The sequence below is a fragment of the Idiotropiscis lumnitzeri genome, chromosome 12, assembly GCF_059441095.1.
Source record: "Idiotropiscis lumnitzeri isolate Australia: NSW breed Sydney's pygmy pipehorse chromosome 12, RoL_Ilum_1.0, whole genome shotgun sequence".
Taxonomy (NCBI): Eukaryota; Metazoa; Chordata; class Actinopteri; order Syngnathiformes; family Syngnathidae; genus Idiotropiscis; species Idiotropiscis lumnitzeri.
In genome coordinates, this window is record NC_142402.1 from 20,732,733 (window position 1) to 20,750,866 (window position 18,134).

General features: G+C 42.0%; 2 protein-coding genes and 1 long non-coding RNA gene across 4 annotated transcripts in view; 1 reads left to right on the top strand and 2 right to left on the bottom strand.

Annotated features, from left to right (window-relative positions):
* Window positions 1–2,486, top strand: part of LOC148326453 (alanine aminotransferase 1) — a 7,357-nt gene extending 4,871 nt beyond the window's left edge. The window contains exons 7-11 of the mRNA XM_088311440.1: window positions 308–444; window positions 513–687; window positions 782–937; window positions 1,118–1,230; window positions 1,531–2,486. Coding sequence (XP_088167566.1) covers window positions 308–444; window positions 513–687; window positions 782–937; window positions 1,118–1,230; window positions 1,531–1,621 — 672 coding nt within the window. The 3' untranslated portion in view covers window positions 1,622–2,486. The remainder of the gene's footprint in view (window positions 1–307; window positions 445–512; window positions 688–781; window positions 938–1,117; window positions 1,231–1,530) is intronic.
* Window positions 1,330–10,956, bottom strand: dhx30 (DEAH (Asp-Glu-Ala-His) box helicase 30). The gene is made up of 19 exons (XM_088311439.1): window positions 10,779–10,956; window positions 10,466–10,602; window positions 10,290–10,400; window positions 9,805–10,062; window positions 9,583–9,732; window positions 9,361–9,513; window positions 8,056–8,511; window positions 7,396–7,779; window positions 7,107–7,185; window positions 6,919–7,023; window positions 6,661–6,836; window positions 5,959–6,165; window positions 5,786–5,867; window positions 4,554–4,747; window positions 4,316–4,475; window positions 4,053–4,210; window positions 3,405–3,508; window positions 3,190–3,329; window positions 1,330–2,720 (listed from the first exon to the last, which is right to left on the bottom strand). The coding sequence occupies exons 1-19, from the start codon at window positions 10,948–10,950 to the stop codon at window positions 2,479–2,481; spliced, it is 3,468 nt and encodes a 1,155-aa protein (XP_088167565.1). The 5' UTR covers window positions 10,951–10,956; the 3' UTR covers window positions 1,330–2,478.
* Window positions 10,957–11,765: 809 nt separating this feature from the next.
* Window positions 11,766–18,134, bottom strand: part of LOC148326455 (uncharacterized) — a 42,995-nt gene continuing 36,626 nt past the window's right edge. For both annotated transcript variants that reach the window (XR_015846240.1, XR_015846239.1), the window contains 3 exons: window positions 16,766–16,817; window positions 16,541–16,572; window positions 11,766–13,326 (listed from right to left, as the gene is read on the bottom strand). This is a non-coding gene — a long non-coding RNA (uncharacterized LOC148326455). The remainder of the gene's footprint in view (window positions 13,327–16,540; window positions 16,573–16,765; window positions 16,818–18,134) is intronic.

The window sequence follows — 18,134 nt, forward strand, 5'->3', positions numbered from 1 at the left end:
GTCAGATTTGCTGTTCGATCAAAAGTAGCTCAAATATTAACGTTCCTGAAAATATCTTTTTGTTACCATTTGAGAAATAAAATACAAAAACAGCAAAACTCTATAAATAAATAAAACATTGCAATTCTTTACACAATTACAATTTTGCAATATAAATACAATTGCATTGTATTGTAAATGTATTTATCTAATTCATATACTTACAGCAATCCTTATAAAATTATTCTAAATATTTGACCAACTCCCCAAAAACTTTTCACTGAGCACTCGGTATATGCAAATGAGTTGAGTGATGTCATACCCACAGGTGTACCAGGGCAGCATTTACGACGCCGACAGTGAGTTTGTGTCTTACAAGAAGGTTCTGTATGAGCTTGGGCCTCCGCTGGCCCAAACGCTGGAGCTGGCCTCCTTCCACTCGGCATCCAAAGGCCTCCTGGGAGAGTAAGCCGTTGACACGCGCAAAAGGCCGCCGATTGGCCCGCGTCGTCACTTTGCGGTTTTCCTCCCAGGTGCGGTCTCCGAGGGGGATACATGGAACTGATCAACACGGACCCCGCCGTCATGCCGTACGCCGAGCAGCTCTTCAATTTGTTCACCTCTCCACCCGTCGCCGGGCAAATTGCTTTGCAGCTCATGTCCGAGCCCCCTCAGCCGGGAGATCCGTCGTACCCGCTTTACGTGCACGTGAGTCCACGGCCGTCCAAGAGGTTGGCACCAAATTATCTTCCGCGAAATCAGTCCGCCGCAACTGCTGGGCGGATCATTCCCGTTTGCGCAGGAGACGGAGCACATGAGGAGCACGCTGCTTGGCAACGTGAAGAAAGTGCTGCGGGTTCTCAACCGGCTTCCTGCCATCAGCTGCCAGCCCACGCGGGGGGGCGCCTTTGCCTTCCCCAGACTGCATCTGACGCCGAAAGCCGTTCACAAAGCCAAGGTCGCATACCCTCTCGCAACTTTTTGACGCAGGCGCGACTTTAACACTCAACTTTTTGGGGGCAGATTACAGTTCTTTGTTGCACACCGCCATCGACAGTGCAAAGCGTGTCCGTATAAGTATTGTCAATGCACACAAAAGAGGCGTTAAAATGTCCACTTTAACGCTGACATGTTCCAGGAAGCGGGCATGCACGCTGACCTGTTCTACTGCAGCAGACTGCTGGAGGACACCGGCCTGCTCGTTCGTCCAGGATGTGAGTTCGGACAAAAGGAAGGAACCTACCACATCAGGTTCGGATTTCAGGTGGTGGAAGGGCCCTTTTGGAATCGCTTATTAAGTTATTCTTTTAAATTTCGTAACAATCTTTTTGGGGGTACTCAAAGAGAAAAAACTGTCAACAAAATTTTATTTATTTTCGTGGTCCATGACACAACTTCCCAAAAGTCGTTCAGTAGTACCTTCTAGAAAAAAAAATGCGTCTTCAACACTAATGTCATAGATAAACACAAAGTTGCTTGCATGTCTATCATGAAAAAGCAAAATTTACAACTTTGGTGATTATCGTATTACATCATTTTTTTTTGGTGCAGGTTTTGCATTCTGACCCCTGCCGACACCATGGAGGAACTTCTGAGACGCTTCAGTGCCTTTCACTTACAGTTCATGAAAGACTTCCCGTAAATGTTTTTTCCCACAATCCTTCAGTAACCTAACGACGCCTAATAACACTGGAAACGCATTTTTATACTAATGACGATAAGGCTCATTTTTGATTGATCTTGTAATCATTTTGTCTTAAATTTGCACTCCACAGGATTTTGAGTTTCGCGACGGCCACCTGAGGCCCAAAAAATTAAAATGAAGCCATTTGTGCGTCGCTTTTCAAGCTCAAGTCCGAACTCTGTAGTCTCCACTCAAATTTCAGGAAATCCCGATTCCAGTTTGAAAATAATTTTCCAGAAGCTTGCAAGAATACTTATTCTGAACTGCGAAAGTGTTATTTGCTATTAATAAGATGTGCGAGTCATAAATGGGCAAATTAACAACACATTTTGGGGCAGTTCAGCTTTAAGTGTAAAAATAAGGTGACCACTGTATGATCAAGTAAAAACTCACTTTTTGAATCATTTACCACGCTACATTCATAAAATAAAACAAAAGTACAAACACTGTTCGGGGAATTCATTGAGCAATGTGCGCAATTGTAAAAAGTCACAAAATGAAAAAGAAAATTTGTAGTAAAGCACGATAAAACTGAGTAGTAGCAACACACGTGCCATCACTGTTATCGTCTGTCAAAGCCAAAGAATTTTTTTTTTTAGCTGAACTTGAAACTTAACGACTTTTGGGACATTGAATTGTATAAAGAGACCATATAGTTTATATAAACCAAAAAAAAAAAACATTTGACTTTTCACAAGTCATTTAATATAATATTAGGTTGCACAATCCAAATGAATGGATTTCTTCAATAATGAAAACGGTACTTAAATAAAAAGAAATTGCAAGTTTAGTTCATCAGTGCAGTGTATTCATGATCAGTCCACCTCACTAGCATTTTGAGTCCAAGGGTTGCCGTCGGTGCCATTAAGCAGCTCCACCAGCAGCGAGATGAGCTCGCCGTCCTGGGCCGAGCGCGCGGCGGGCTGCCTGAGGTTGCGTCGGAGCATCGCTTGGATGGACGTGCGCAAATCCCACAGCAGTTCCCACGTGTCGGCCGACAGTTGGCAGCGCGCCATCGGGGAGCCCGAGAGCGCCACCTCCACGTTGTCTTCACTCACTGAAATCACATAGAGGAGATTTTTGCAACAGGCTGAAAAAGGAAAAAGAAATCATTTAAAAAAAAGAAAATTAAATCTACGATAAAATAATTGACGACTAATAAAACAAAGAAATAAAAAAAAGAAATGTAACAAAAAAAAATTACTAAATAATTTTTTAACTAAAATAATTTACGCCCCAAAAAGTTTTTAAAAATGAACCCCACCGACGAAGTCATTTTGAAAAAAAAAAAATAAAATACATATTTTGACTGGGCTCATTTTTGTAAAACTGATCCAAAAAGCATGCATGAAAGCTAAAAGGGTAAATAAAAAATAATAAAATAAAATATCAACAAAAAATATTTCATCCAAAAAACAATCATAAAAAATGACAACAAACTCAACAAAAATGTATGATTAAAGAATTTTGAAAAAAATCCCGATATACTATAGCAGCAAAAAAGAAATGATGGCATTGAAGCTCACCCGTTTCCGTGACATCGCAGTCAGTGAGCAAGAGCAGAGCGAGCGGATGGACGGCCGACGAGTCGCGGATGAAGACGGAGCCGTTGGACTTAACAGCGCCGAAGAAGGTGAGCCACCGGCAAGGAAGTTCGTCGTTACCTCTGCAAATCACGACAAAAAACATGTCAGGAAAACAACGGAAACATGCTAAATGTCCTTGAAAAAGCTTGTCACACCTGTTGACCGTGGAGCGATGGAGGAGGACGCCACCGCCCAGTGTGCGGAAAGACAGACTTTTGGGACGAAAGCGTCCCCCTTTGGTTACGATGCCTCTCTTCACCTAAAAATTTAAAAGACATTTGGAAGCAAATGAATCCTATGTGCATGCGGAGCTCAATCCATATTGCGTATGATGGCCACACTCTTTCAATACACTTTCAGAGACAAAATGTTTCAAGAAATATTAAAAAAAAACAAAAGGACACAATTGAATTTTTTTTATTATTCAATTATTTTTAATCAGCTAAAATTTAATGAAGTTTTTGTACCTGGAAAGATTTTGTAACTCCCCAAAAATCCAAACAAAATACAAAATAAATAAATTAAAGCAAAACTTGAAAATTAAAACATATTTCAGCTAAAACGACAAGTTTGCAAGTTTTAGGTATTTGAATTCTTTATTGTATATGAATAAAAATAACCGTATGCCATTGCAAAAATCGGACTTTGGCAAAAAATAAAAAATTAATTGAGTTAGGCGCTTATGTTATTAGCACGACGATATGCAGTCGTTTTGGGCATGGGCTCCAACTTGCATCACATTTTTTAAATCCTACTCACTAATACGATGATGACGACTCAGTATTTCTGCTGTGAGCGCTTACCTGGATGAGGTTGGGATAGAGTCCGGCAAGCAGCACAGCCTTGAGCAACTGCTCCTGTTCGCTGTGCTGGTTGACCAGCGACGAGCGCCGTTGGCAATCGTTGGCACGGGACACCAGTTGAGCCTCGCGCAGATTCTCGCTGAACTGAGAGATAAGACCTGCGGCGGTGGACAAACAGAAAAATAGCCCAGGGGCCTTGCAAATGATGCTCTAGCACAAACTGTATTTTTATGATGATGATGATGATGATGATGAGACCTTACCATTGATGAATCTCAGGCTAGTCTTGGACAAGTTGAGTTCCTCCAAGTAGAGGTCTCGCTCGTCGCGGTCTCCTTCCTGCTGAAGTCTCCTCCAGCCGAGCACGGCGCGACTGAACGCCAGATAGTCGCTGCAGCTGGAGCCGCTCAGGGCGGCTTTGACCTGATGACGACAACGGCGGCGGCGGCGGCAGGTCAGAGCGTGTGGCCGAGCGCGACGTCAACCATCGTCAAACCTCACCTTGGCGACCGTCGCTCGGTTCTGCAGGCTGTTGTGGAAAGGGCCTCGCGTGAGGCAGGCGGCGACGGACAACATGGGCAAGGCGCAGCGGAACATGGCGCCCAGCACCAGAACTTTTCCCAGACGTGGGTCACATGACATCACGGCCACGCGTTCGCCCAAAGGGGTCAGAGATTCATGCTGGTCCAGGACGCCTGCACGTAGGAAACAGTGGCAAACAAACTATTTTTTGATTTGTAGAATTTCACTTACAGTGATTACGTTTTTTATTGCAAAGAAATAAATACACATTGAATCACATTTTTAAATAAAACTACAAGACAGCAATAGGATTTTATACTTGCAATATTATTTACTTTTTTCTCCCTCATAAAAAGATTTATTCCCGTAATAATAATTCTCTAACACATTTTTTTTTGTAATATCATAATAAACTTGACATTACTGTTTACGCAAATATTTGTCTGTGAGAGTCAAATTTTGAAAAAAAAAGAAAAGCTTTTCACTCGCTATGGCAACTTTTTTCTCATTATGATGTAAGAATATTCCATTAAAAAATATCGTATTTTATTTTAGCAATATAAAAAAAAATACCCATAAAAAAAGAAATAATCTTCCTGTAATATTAAAGATTCTTTAACACTGTTTTTTCAATTAATGTTGAAATCATTCTGACACAATTTCATAAACAATTTTTATGCAGTAATGTTATGACATTATTTTACCAGTATATTTTCTTATAAAAAAAAAATACCAGCCTAACGTTATATATTACTTTCTCACAATATAAAAAAAATGAATCTACGAAAAATTTAATTTTTAAAAAGTAAGATTTATTTATTTTTACTGGTAAGCTTTGTTCTAATGTTTATTCTACAGTTTCTCTCTCCAACTTTTTTCTTGCAAGTCGCAATATGACACGAATAATAAAACTTCAACAAAACTTTTTTTCAACATTGTTTTGGTGCTAAAATATACAACTTTTTCCGACAACAATACAATTTTAACGGAGTAATGTGACCATCACTGAATATTTTCTTATTTATTTTATTGTTTTAACCCCCCCAGAGTGATTCTACTTCCTTTTAAATGACTTTCCTTCAGCTTCATTTTCTGATCGGCTGCAATCGTAACACAATTTTGGTTATAGCAACACCGGAAATGCAAATGTTTTTCGTTCCAATGTTTCACATCCACAACAAATAAAGCACACACTCGCAGAGAAGACTCACCAATGTCTTGCAGATTTCGGACGGCGTCTGACACGGCTTCCTGTCCGGGGCTGTCCAACACTTGAGATAAAAAGTCAACAGCCTCCAAGGACGCGCATGGGAAAAAAACAACACAAATACTCAATAGGATGAAGGCATTTAGCTGTCAAAATGACACGGCCTCAAGGAACTACCTTTAATTTTGGACTGTGGATCTTGGCCTGGAGCACCAAGCTCTCCAGGGGGGTGCGCAAGATCTCCGGTACAGGAAAAGGCGTCATGGCGTCCAGTTGTTGGCGAGGGAACAAATGGTACGAGTAACCGGGCTGACAGCGACCCGCTCGCCCTTTTCTCTGAGTCACGTTGGATCGCGATATCCACACCGTGTCCAGACAAGACACCTGAAAAAAATTAAAATTCCTTAACTTAACTTCATGAATTAAAAACAAAAATTATTTATTGTAGTAATGTTCCAGTCTTGCTTTTGCAATTCATACAGTGGACCCCCGTGAGCGACAGCGACTGCGCCGGCTCAGGAATAGTAGAAATCTGCCTATAATGCACGCCCAATGAAATGCATTGGAGACAGAGAAAAAAGTTTGATTTTAACATGAAAAAAGCTGATAATGTTCAATGTTTTCCACAAAAAATAGGTAAAACAAAACTTCCCGTAGAAATGACTTGATTCATTAAATAATTCCAAAAATGCAAAAAAAATTTTAGTATTGCAGTATTACAAACTTATTCTCACAACAATTTTTTTGTCTTCATTAAAATGTATTCTTGCAATGTTACAACCTAAAAAAAAATCCCCACAATATTATGTTGAAGAATTTATTTATTTTTTTTACCCACATGCACGAGATCAAACGGAAATGTTGCGTGCTGGGCCTCACCTTCGTGCGTGGGTCATAACTATGCTCCTTGTGCGTTCCCGCATCCACCACGTGAACAACGTCGTCGATGGTGATTGAGGTCTCCGCTATGTTGGTGGCCAGGACAATTTTCCTCTGGCCCTCTGACGGACGCCGGAAAACTGCCTGCTGGTCTGCCACTGACAAACTGGAGTGCACTGAAACGAGACGGACGGGGAGATGGGTTTTTTTTTTTGTGTGTTTTGTTTTATTCTAGAGGGTGCATGCTTTGTCTCTTACATGGCAGGATCATGTGCAAGTCCGAAGAAAAGTGCGGCTTCTTCCGTAGCGTGTCTTGAACCGTCTTGATGTCCTGCCATCCGGGCAGGAAACACAGTAAGGCTCCTGTGAAAGGAGAGACATTTGAAAATGGAAATTGACAACGAAATGCCGCAAAGGACAGAAGAGTGGAGAAGGGTGTTCGCTACCTGGTTCGCCTCGTCTGTCAATGTGCTCGATGAGATCAGCGACGAGATCCAGATCTGGACTGACATCTTCGTTTAGCCTCTGTAGTAAGTTAAAAAAAAAAAAAAAAAAAAAAAAAAAAAGAAAGCCACTTTATTAGGCACACCTGCACATTTCAATGACGAGGCAGAGGCAGATGTAGAAATTCTTGTTGTAAAAATTACAGGCGTATACACGTGTTCAGATAATTGATGATAAAAAAAAAAAAATCTTTATTCTTATAATAATAAACCGTAGACCATCAAGTCTCACCTCATTGGTTGCCTGGTTGCTCCTTTCAAGCGGCAGGGGCCGCCCCATTTCTCTGAGCACGTCCTCCAGGTAGCTGTCGCGCACCGGGTGCATGAATCCCGGCACCTTGACGACGGGACAGCCTCCGAAATAGTGAGCGAGCCGCTGGTTGTCTCCGGTGGCGCTCATCAGCACCACTCGCAGGTCGGGGTTCTTGCTCATGCACGAGCGCAGCAGCGCCAGCAGGAGGTCCGTGTTGACGTCGCGCTCGTGAACCTCGTCCACCACCACGTGGCTGACGCCCATCAGGGTGGGGTTGGACTGCAGCTTCCGCAGCAGGACGCCCACCGTCAGGAAGAGCAAAGCCCCGCCGCTCCGCTCCGGCGGTCTGCTCTCAAGTCTCACCTGCAGACGGAATGAGACGTCGTTAACGCGATGAAAAGAGATGTCATGATGGTCAATTTTTGTTTAGATCTATTAAAAAGGTCTCGTGGATGCCAATTTAGTTTTTTCCCGAAATATATTTAAGTTCCTGTTAGTTTTTACCGGCCTCTCTCTGATTTATTCACTAGGTGGTTTTGCTTTTGTAATATGAAGCGTTCACAGTCATACTGGCCCTCCGATGTAAAGCATAACGACGATGTGCACTGTAAAATATCGGTGATTTAAATGGTCATCCACCTGATAGCCCACAGAGAGTTTGAGAGCAGGGCCCATCTCCTGAGCCACGCGATGAGCCACCGACACGGCGCTGATCCGGCGAGGTTGCGTCACCAGGATGTTGCACTCGGCGCCGTGTCCCGCCGTCACGCGATCCTCCAGGAGGAAGCGAGGGATGCGAGTGGTTTTACCGCAGCCGGTCTCGCCGGCGATCACGACCGCCCGGGAGGCGCGCACGGCCGAGATCACGCGCTGCCGGTGGGCGTCGACCGGCAACTCCGTGTTGAGGGCCGGCCCGGCGCTTTCCCACTTTGCGCGCAGGTGCTCGTTGAGGCGCCGCTTTTCCTCGGGTGACCACGGCCTGAACGGTTTGCCTGTGATGGCGTCCAGCGTCAGGTCTTCCTCCTCGGCTCCTTCCTCGTTGACAGCGTCATCCTCTTCCTCGAGGAGCTTCTGCATTTCGGCTTCCACGGGATTCTGTCATCAGGACAAGAATTTCACAAATACGTTTCGGCCCAGCAGTGCAGAACCATACGCACGTACTGAACATGGAATTGAACGCTTAATGGACTGCATTTGGATGTTTTAGCAAACAAGTTAGTTAACATTTCTTATTGATGTAGATAAATAAACTACCTTTCATATTCATTCATGTTTCATTTTCCTTATTATAGCGCCTAAAACCAAAAGATTTCAGTAAAATAAATTGGATATTTCTTTTTTATTGTACTACAGATTAATTTATTGCTGGTTTTTGTTAAAATGAATAAATGGGAAGAAAAAACTCCTAAAAATTTATTATTGAAGGTGACGGGGAGAAGTAATCGGATGGCATGTTTCAGAATTATGCAGCCTTATTAGCACATTCGCTACCAACGAGTTAAAAAAAAAAAAAAAGGATCTTTGACGTCTTTAGCCGTCAATAGTAGTAAATGAGTTAAGTATTGCGTAATAACGTCAAGGAAATTACAATTCCTAAACCATCCTTTCACTGTGCAACTTTATGGTGATACTGAAAAAAAAAACAATTAAATTTCATGCTGAAAGCTCATCTATGAAATTAAATGAAAAAGACAAAAACAAAGGACATTTTTTGGGCCATAATTTGTTTTATAATACTCAAAAAAATACTAATTTTATCTTATTTCATGAATGAAAATATTTTTTTAATTTTATTTTAGCTCTAGTTGTTTCATTCGTGTTTGTTGGCTAGCCTTGGAACAACTCAGTAAACGATTTGAGTGTAGTACATGTATGTTATATATAAAAAAAAAGTGTTACAGCGCCACAAAAGTTCAATCAAACTGCAAACAAGCTTTGACTGACCCGTGTGAGATAGTCCCTCACGCGCTCTTCCAGATACGAGGGAACTTGCACCCAGAGAGGACGGCGCTCACGTTCTCCCGCCTCCCTCACCTTGTCCCCGAGGTATTTGGCGTGGGTCAGTGGGTTGTTCTTCTTATCCAGCAATTGTAGTTCCTACATCGTGCGATGGGCTTTAGGGCGGTCGCGTCAAGAATGACAGAATGGTACACGACAAGTTGTCACCTTCAGTTTCATGCAGGCAAGAGCGGCGGCTCGTTTTTCCGCTGTAACTTTGTTCCTCGCCGTCGCACTGAAGGACATTTCCTGCGGCCAGCGCAGGGTCAGCTCGCACGTCTTGAGCTTGCTACCTCTTGTCGTGAACCGTATCAGTTCCTGTCGGTAACGTGATAAATGACACGTCGCTATGATATGTTATTAGCGGTGAACGGCGAAAATGATACGTACTTTGCAACTTCCAGATGATGTGGCCACCTGGATGACCCTGTTCAAGAGAGCTTTTGGAGAAGGGAAGAGAGAGAGTGCTTCGGAAATGTCAGACGAGTTTTCAAGCATCTGCGCCGATTTCGTCTGGGCAACGTGGACGCCGGAAATCAGGGAGTCGTCGTCGTCATCGTCATTGTAAAGAGTCGAACGCACTCCTCCTCTCCCCCTGCCAGATCTCCTCTTGGGCAGCTGATTGTATGGACCGATCAAACCCATTTCCTGTGGAGCAAGAAGGGAAATTATTCACGGAACACACACACAAACAAATTTATCTATTTATTTTTTTTTCCAATTGGCTGAGGTCAAGCCCATGTCCATTTTTAAAACCCGTCTTAAAACAAATTTGTATCCTTTGGCTTTTAACTCAGCATAATATTTGGCATTATTTTAGTGCTTTATTGTTGACCTATTAGCTTTAACGCAGTTGCTATTCAAAGCAAACATACTTTGAGCTTGTGGCATGCGGCTGCTGCGGCACTTCTCTCTGCGTCAACTTTTTTGGAGGCGTAGCCCTCCTCCTCGATCTTGCAGGGCCACAGCACAGTCACAGTGGCTTTCTACGCAATACGGAAAAATCATTAGATACCAACACAGCACATCACACGAGTACAATCATCCTGACCTTGACGCCAGCTTCCTCCGTGCAGGTGTACCGGATGAGCTCAGAGAGGTCGTTGACTCCCAGTGAGCGAGCGATGGTGTTATTCAAGAGAGATTTGGGCTCTGGGAACTCCTCAAGCAAGTTGGGGATAATGTTTCCTACGCAGTAGAATATGAAATATTTAAGGTAAACCATGTACAAATCATGCTAATGTATAGGAGTGATTTAGGCTACGTATGGAAATAAAGAAGGAAGGAGATGAATGAATGTGATTGTTTGTGCCCTTGACGACTGTAGCGGCAGCCGCTTCAGCTAACGCAGCCGTGTCACTCACCTCGTTGTGGTTGGAAACGCGACGAGTCGTACGATCGAAAACTGACCACTTTCATCCCACACCAGCGCATCTCTCCACCCCGGTGCGACGCTGTCGTGACTCCCGTCCGAAGACATTTGCCGAGGCTGCACAGCGCTCTCAGACGCACGAGTGAAACACCGGGGAGCGCCATCTTTGAATTACAATTTCTTATTTGGTGCGTTACGTGCTTAGCCTGGCCCTTTAAGAAAAATTGCAACATGGGAAATGTAGTGTGGTAGTTCCGTGCAGTATACAAGCAGCATACAAACATAAGAACAGAATGAAAAAAATGAATGGTACGTTCAACATTATTAGAGTATTACTTTTATGCAAGATAACGTACAAAACTAGCGATTTGTAGGTATCGCCAAGTTGTTGGCATCGTTTTATGGCTTGCTATGATGTATTGTACCTTCTGTTATCTCGGGAAAGAGCATTAAATTGTTTTGCCTGACACTAGACGTCAGCGGCATATAAAGATAGATTTGTAGTAGATATATATAATATTTTTTGTCCCAAATGCAAAATTTGATCATCTTTACGGGAACACATGATGATCTCTGACACAATTGTTGGGAATCGGAACATATGTAAATGTTCAAGGTTTGCCCAACAACAACATGGCCACGTCATTCTCCAGATAGACAACATGTCAGTGCGACACGGTGACCTCACCGCGCTGATGATTTCACCCATTGTTGACCAGTCACGTCCGCCACGTGATCATGCATCATAGGTCATTGTGTCACTGGACAGAACACAGCCACATTAACTCAGTGAGAAAAACACTCAACTTTTGCATGACTTCATGCTATTTTCCAAAAAGGAAATGAAAATCCTGTATTTAAGTTCTGCACTTGAGTCTTAAAATATAATGTGGCTGACCAGAAAAAAAAGGTTTGATTAAAATCATCTATTTATTGTTATAAATTGTGTACATATGTATGAGCACCACAAGATGTCACCATTGCAGTGAAGGCTCGTGATACTGCCTGCACTTGCTGAACGCTGTACACACAATTAAAAAAAAAAGCAATATGTAATATGTGATGTAAAAACATTTGTCAAAATAAAAATTCTACATGTTGTAAAATTACAATAAATATGCATTTTTTTGTCAATTAAAAAAAACATAATTGAGTAAACTCACACAAATGTTGCCCAAAATCAACACTCTATCGCTTTTGAATGAATCTTTTTAAATTGGGGCTTTTAATTTATATTTTTTGTTCTCAACATCTTTGAAAATGAGAGCATGCTTTGAATTAATTACACTCCATTTTTAACATGTTAAATAAAATCAACACAATTAAGATATATCTTCATGTTTTCAATAAAAGTTGCAGTTTTGCTAAATTCACCTGAATACTCAACGGCTCATATAATTGCTTGCTTTAGATTTTTACATTATTCTTATCTTGACAGAGAAAATCCCAGCAGCACGTAAAAAAATATGCATCCACATTTTTTTCGCCCCTATTGGCATTATATGCTCAATTTCCTGGGAAAATAAGGGAAGGGAGCACACACCTGGAAACATCTCATCACTTTTCCTCATGCGTCTCCACTCACATGAGAACCAGAGGGTCCGCCTCAGTTTGGGCGTTATCTGCAGGATGGGCATGACCACAGGCGTTGACACCGTATCGCTTGGCAATGCAGGGTGTAAAAAAAAAAGGATTGTGATAAGACGGAGAAACGAGGCGCAATCTTAATGTCAACTCTCTCAGGACAATAAAACTAAAATACGCCACTTGTTCATTTTAGTGACTGTCTGCTATCAAAAGTGTCCTTGTTGTGTGAAACCCTAAATGACCTCAGTGGCAGAGCTATGCTGTTGATTTTTATTTAATTTTTATTATCAAGACTCATTTTTTTTAGTTCTGACAATTCATTCGAAGGGTGAGGCTCAACACCAACATTTGTTCATGTAAATCCGGATAAAGGTGCGGGTCCTGTTTCCACTTTTGTTAATATTGGGATAATTTGTCCTATAATCTCAGTGACTAATGCAACAATGTTAATGATTTAAAATCAGGCATGTGCAGACGGTGGGTACAATTTGGCGCTGGTCCAATTTTCAACGACTTGCCCCGATGAACGTTTGAGCACTCCCAAGATAGAAAATAGGAATTTGCACAGGTTCAATAAAAGACATTTTCTTTCTCTTGATATCGTAACACACCTCTCTATCGTAAACCGACCCGATCTGAAGGCACGTCATGTTTCTCGTAGCAAGTAGCACGATGAGTCTACTTTAAAGCGCAGACAAGCTGCTGCACGCTCACATGCAATATGTCTCACACGTGTCATAACACTTCACTAGAAAATGTGCGCAGACCTTTAGGTTAAATGGCCTCAATGAAGCCGGATTGAGTTGCACTCAAATGTTGCTAATGTGCGTTCAACTCGCTCCTTGACTGTTTGGGCAAAATTGCTGAGTCATTTTCTTGATTGGTAGTTGCTGATTTGCTTCGCGGCATGGAGACGTCACCACCAAACAAACAACGGCGACCTCTTGGGGTCCCTGCAAAAAACAAAAACAAAAAAGAAATAGTGGGACTTTTCCGTACTCCCGGGGAAGTGCAACACGCAGCGCGGCCGACGCCTGAAACAGCAGAAGCGGCGCAGACGCAGCGTCAGCCTCCAAAAAAACCTAAGCCGCAAATTATGTCTGGAACATGGAAAAGATCATGTGGCCCCCGCAGCCGGCCGGGCCGAGCAGGGGCGGCGAGAGGGAGCCGCTTTAGCGGTAACGGGGTTGGGATTGGACGGATACGATTTACATTCCTTCTCCAAGGATGTGATATCAAGACAAGGTCAAAGCGAGGCTAACGCACGAGACGTTTGAGCAGAGGGAGGAACATTCAGCCTGGTGGCGCTAAAGTCAAATGGACGAAATTCCGTCATTTTGGTGTTGCCTCGCCTTTATACATAACAGTAGAAAATAATATGCACGTGACGTACAGGTATCATTTTTGTCCACTTGGGGTCACCATCCTCACGTTGCACACTGTAGTATCTGTGACTTTGAATGTGTGCCACTTTAAAAGGCGGTCACAGAGAGCAAAGAGCAATAGTGATGGGAAAAGGAAGTTTCAAATTAGCTTCCTGAACCAGTTGTTGTATTTTCGAGTCATGTAGATGGCACTGTTGGTTTAAAAAAAATATAATAACGAAAAAAGTGAAACTAAGATCGAAAAAATAGTTCAATCAACGAAATAAAAAAAATGCTTTTAAAAAGCAAAAGCTAACTGTAAATAAATCTTACGTTTATAAAACTACCTATTATTATGGCGAAAATAGCCTTTGTCTTTGTCAATTGTAGTTTATTTTCTTAATCTTGCTTGCGATATAAGCTCCATATGCTTAAAAAATAAATCTTTCTTGTTCTGTGTACAGTATTTCTATTATGCTAGGTGATTGTAATCAAGAACAACTAGCGAGAGGAGCGACCGCATTAATGGAGTGAAATTGCAAAACATTGCGCTTACTTGAGTCAATCCGTGAGTCTATTTTTGTGCCTATGCGCTAATTTTAGTTGTTCTGTTTATCTCCATTGTCCGCGTTGGCACTCGTCACAAATAACTGCTGAGAGGAGCCATCGCATCAATCATATGACACATGCAAGACAGTATTTGTCTGGCTATGCTGTGGACTTTTTTTTTTTGACAGCGGATTATTTCGAGTTCTATTTATTTCAATTGTACCGGGCTGTTATTAACAATAACTGATGAGAGGGTTACTCGCGTAATCAAATGACCCCTCGCTTACATTCACAGGAGATTTGCTTTGCTACACTAAGCTGCACTTCCTCTTCTGTTCTCTTTATCCGTCGTACCTTTTTATCGCAACTTGGGCCAGTATCGTCATCGTTGCAGTCGTCATGTGACCGTTACTGTTTTTGTGTCCATCGTTTCTCTTCTCCCTCTGATGACGTGACTCAAGATGGCTCATATCCAATCTGAGTGATGACTGAGGCTGAAACTGAAATATTAACGGCGATGTTTTTTTTTTTTTTTTTTGCTAGCCCATCTCGAGGAAATACCTCAAAGTCCACCAACATCCGACAAGCTGCACATTCCATCTTTAGACCTCAAAGCCCGGAGGTGCCTCGTTGTAATTGCACAGGAATAAAATCCGAAATGCTGAAAGAGACTCGACTTTTTGGCACCTTTTGCTCCTGCTAAGAAGGGAAATCCAATATGGCGGTTCTTGGATGCTTCTCCGATACTGGCGTCGGAAAATCAGTTTGCTCGCACCAGGGGATTAACCGGAGACAAATTAAAGTCACATTATGGAACAATTGGAAATACAGATACACCTTCCAAATCCTTTAGATGGTGCAGTGGCTATTGTTGCGCGTGTGGACTAGCCAAGACATCTTTCATGTTGCGTTAGCGTCAGCGCTAACAATACTGCTCGGAGTAATTTTAGTTTTTCCCCTTACAACAAACATTGTTTCCAGACAGACACGGTTCATTTAGAATTCAACATTGTACATTGTTTGGCTTGGCTTGCTTGGCTTTTGTCGTTTTAAAAGCCACATTGTCCAATAGCTAAAATGTCGATTTAAGGCCAATCAATGCTCGTTTATTCCTGATTTAAAACAGCGACTTAAAATTGAGTGTAGATCGTCTACAGCACCTTGTGTTCTCTTCAATAAAGATGCCAAAAAGTAATCTCGTTAGATCTCATTTTAACTATCATCAAATTATACATACTGTGTGCGCGTGCGTTGCGATTTGCTAATGGCGTGCAAAAATAGGAACAACGTGAGAAGAGTTTGTGAGGAAAAAAATGGGCAATATTCTGTGATTGGTTGAGTCCATCTGCCAGTAATGTTTGACAAAAAGGACCACTGAGTAAGGACGCTAAGGATGTTTAGTTTCCCATGCGAGCTAGCTAGGAGCTTGTTAGCGGCCATACGCTTGCCCCTTGTGATCAAAGGTGTTTTTATATGACACATTGTTTTACATATGTGTCACTTTTGTGAAAGGACAGAAAGAAGAAAAGCAGCTTTTTTTGTAAACAGGACATTTGAGTTCATTTATTTGTCAAGAAGGAGCACCGAGTGAAGACGCACGCAGACTACTTGGCGACAAAATGTCATTTGTGATCAAAAGATTGAGTGTGACGTGTATGTTTTCAACATTTTAAACAGAATTTCCCTTCCAACATGTCACTCGAGAGTGTGTAAAAGAAGTTGGTAAAAGATTCTAATGTGTCATTAGTGTGACGGGAGACTTTCCTGACAAACTGGAGATTAGCGTCCATTACTGAAGCGGTTGCCGCTTCCACCTCCAACAGTTATGACAGCGCTCAATTCAAAACACAGGAGCCCGTTAGGACCACATGCTTTTAACCTGCATTGGCGGTGGGGTGCGGGATAGGGGCTGACTTTAAGATGGGTGTGGGAATCAATTATCCTACTCCAGAGACATGCCGGGCCGGTGGGTATTGCAGCGGGATTAGTGTCCATTCTTGTCATGTACTGACAAACCCTCCCGCTGATCTCCTTAGAAGAAGCAGGTATTATTAAGCAGCCTCCTCACTGGGGGCCCGTCGGCCTTGAATCACTATGTGGGAGTGAGTGACAAGCTAATAACGTCGAAGGGGGGAAAGGGGGTGGAAATGCATTCCTGTGCCTTCAAGTGCTCACCTGTGTGAAATCTCCAATGAGCTCAAAGTGAAATCATGCAAATAAAAGAAAAAGCACAGACTTCCCATCTTTTGCTTACCTTATCGTCTTGGTTACTTCATGAAGTGGCCCCTGAAAGAAATAATGGGAGACATTTTTTATTAAATATGAAAATAGTGGGTGACAAACCACTCAGGAAGACAAAGTTTCTATTTAACTCCTTCACTGCCATTGACGGATATAGACGTCAAAAAGTACATTTATTTTACCTGGGTGGGCAGTGAATGACTTAAACAACCTTTAATGAGCACAATAGTGGGTTTACCTTCAAGGGGGAGTTGGCTTTTTCCCCCGCGTCAGTGAAGGCTGTTTCGTCTCTGTTGAATAAAGGGATGCAAAATATATATTTTTCAAATTTGATTACCGTATTTTCCGGACTATAATTTGTATAATATTTCTATATATATATATATATAAATAAAAGGATATGCAAGCCGCACCAGGCTGTAAGCCGCGGTTTTACATAAAGGTACATAAACAGATTGTTAAAACAGTGCCTTTTAACACGGCAACAACTTTGCTAATTAAAACAGAACAGACCCAAGAGAAAAAAAAATGGAGATTCATTTCGCGTATTCTCTGAACTATAGAGCGCCCCTACTGGTGAAAAAAAAATCCACAGAAAAGCCGGACCCTTTGTATGACTACCCACATGGTTCAAAATCGAGGAAACAAGTAGCGGCTTATAGTTCGGAAAATACAGTAATAAAAAACACAAAAAACAAACCATACAATGATCAAAATATGTTTGTTTACTGCCCAGCTTGATCCTAAAACCGAGCTGATTGAACACAGCCCAGGTGTGCGGCTGGAGCGCTCCCAAGTTGGCATACAACGTAGCTCGTGTTTATGTGCCACCTCTCAAGGTGTGTGCGTGCGCGCGCATGCACAAAAGATGTCAGATGGTAGCTGAGCCGCTGAAAGCTGTTTACACAGGCCATGAGGGAGGCTCGTCCCCTGCATGAAGTTTGGCAAAGGGAGATGTTATCTATGAATCAGCGCCCGTGGCAAAAACAAATTGTGCAATTACGCATTCTTTAATCGCTGCTCCCTCCGCTGACCGTGTCAAAGTGACAGCTGAAACACGCATCGCATTCATGACAACTCATCCAGCTTTCAGGATCATGGAGCACTTTGCAAACACGCTTTCACTCATGACATGACCACCCAAAAAATAAAAGAAGTAAAATCACGGAAAATAAAAAAAACTCAAATAAATAGTAAAAAGTAAAAACGCATTAAAAAAAAAAGAAATTGCAAGCCAAAAGGCAAACGTAAATTTTTCAAAAATAATTATCAGCCGGAGTTTTGCTGATTAAATGCTGGTATAATCTTACTTTCGCATGAATAATCAGTAAATGTTGTTCAGGAGGTACACACACAAAAAAAAAAAAAAAAAAAAAAAAGAATCTTCACATCCCTACTCATAACTTCTCTTAACTACGACACAAAAGTAAAAAAACAAAATCTTTAAAAATTCAGCATTAACTGCTTAAAATATCTTGACGGCTTAATTGTGATTGTTTAATACACAAAGATCAAATTCAATTTGTGGAAATGTATGTGGACACCCGCGCGTGCGTTCACAACTCATGCGACTTGCTGTAGTGTGAGTTGCGCAATTCGCGTCTCGG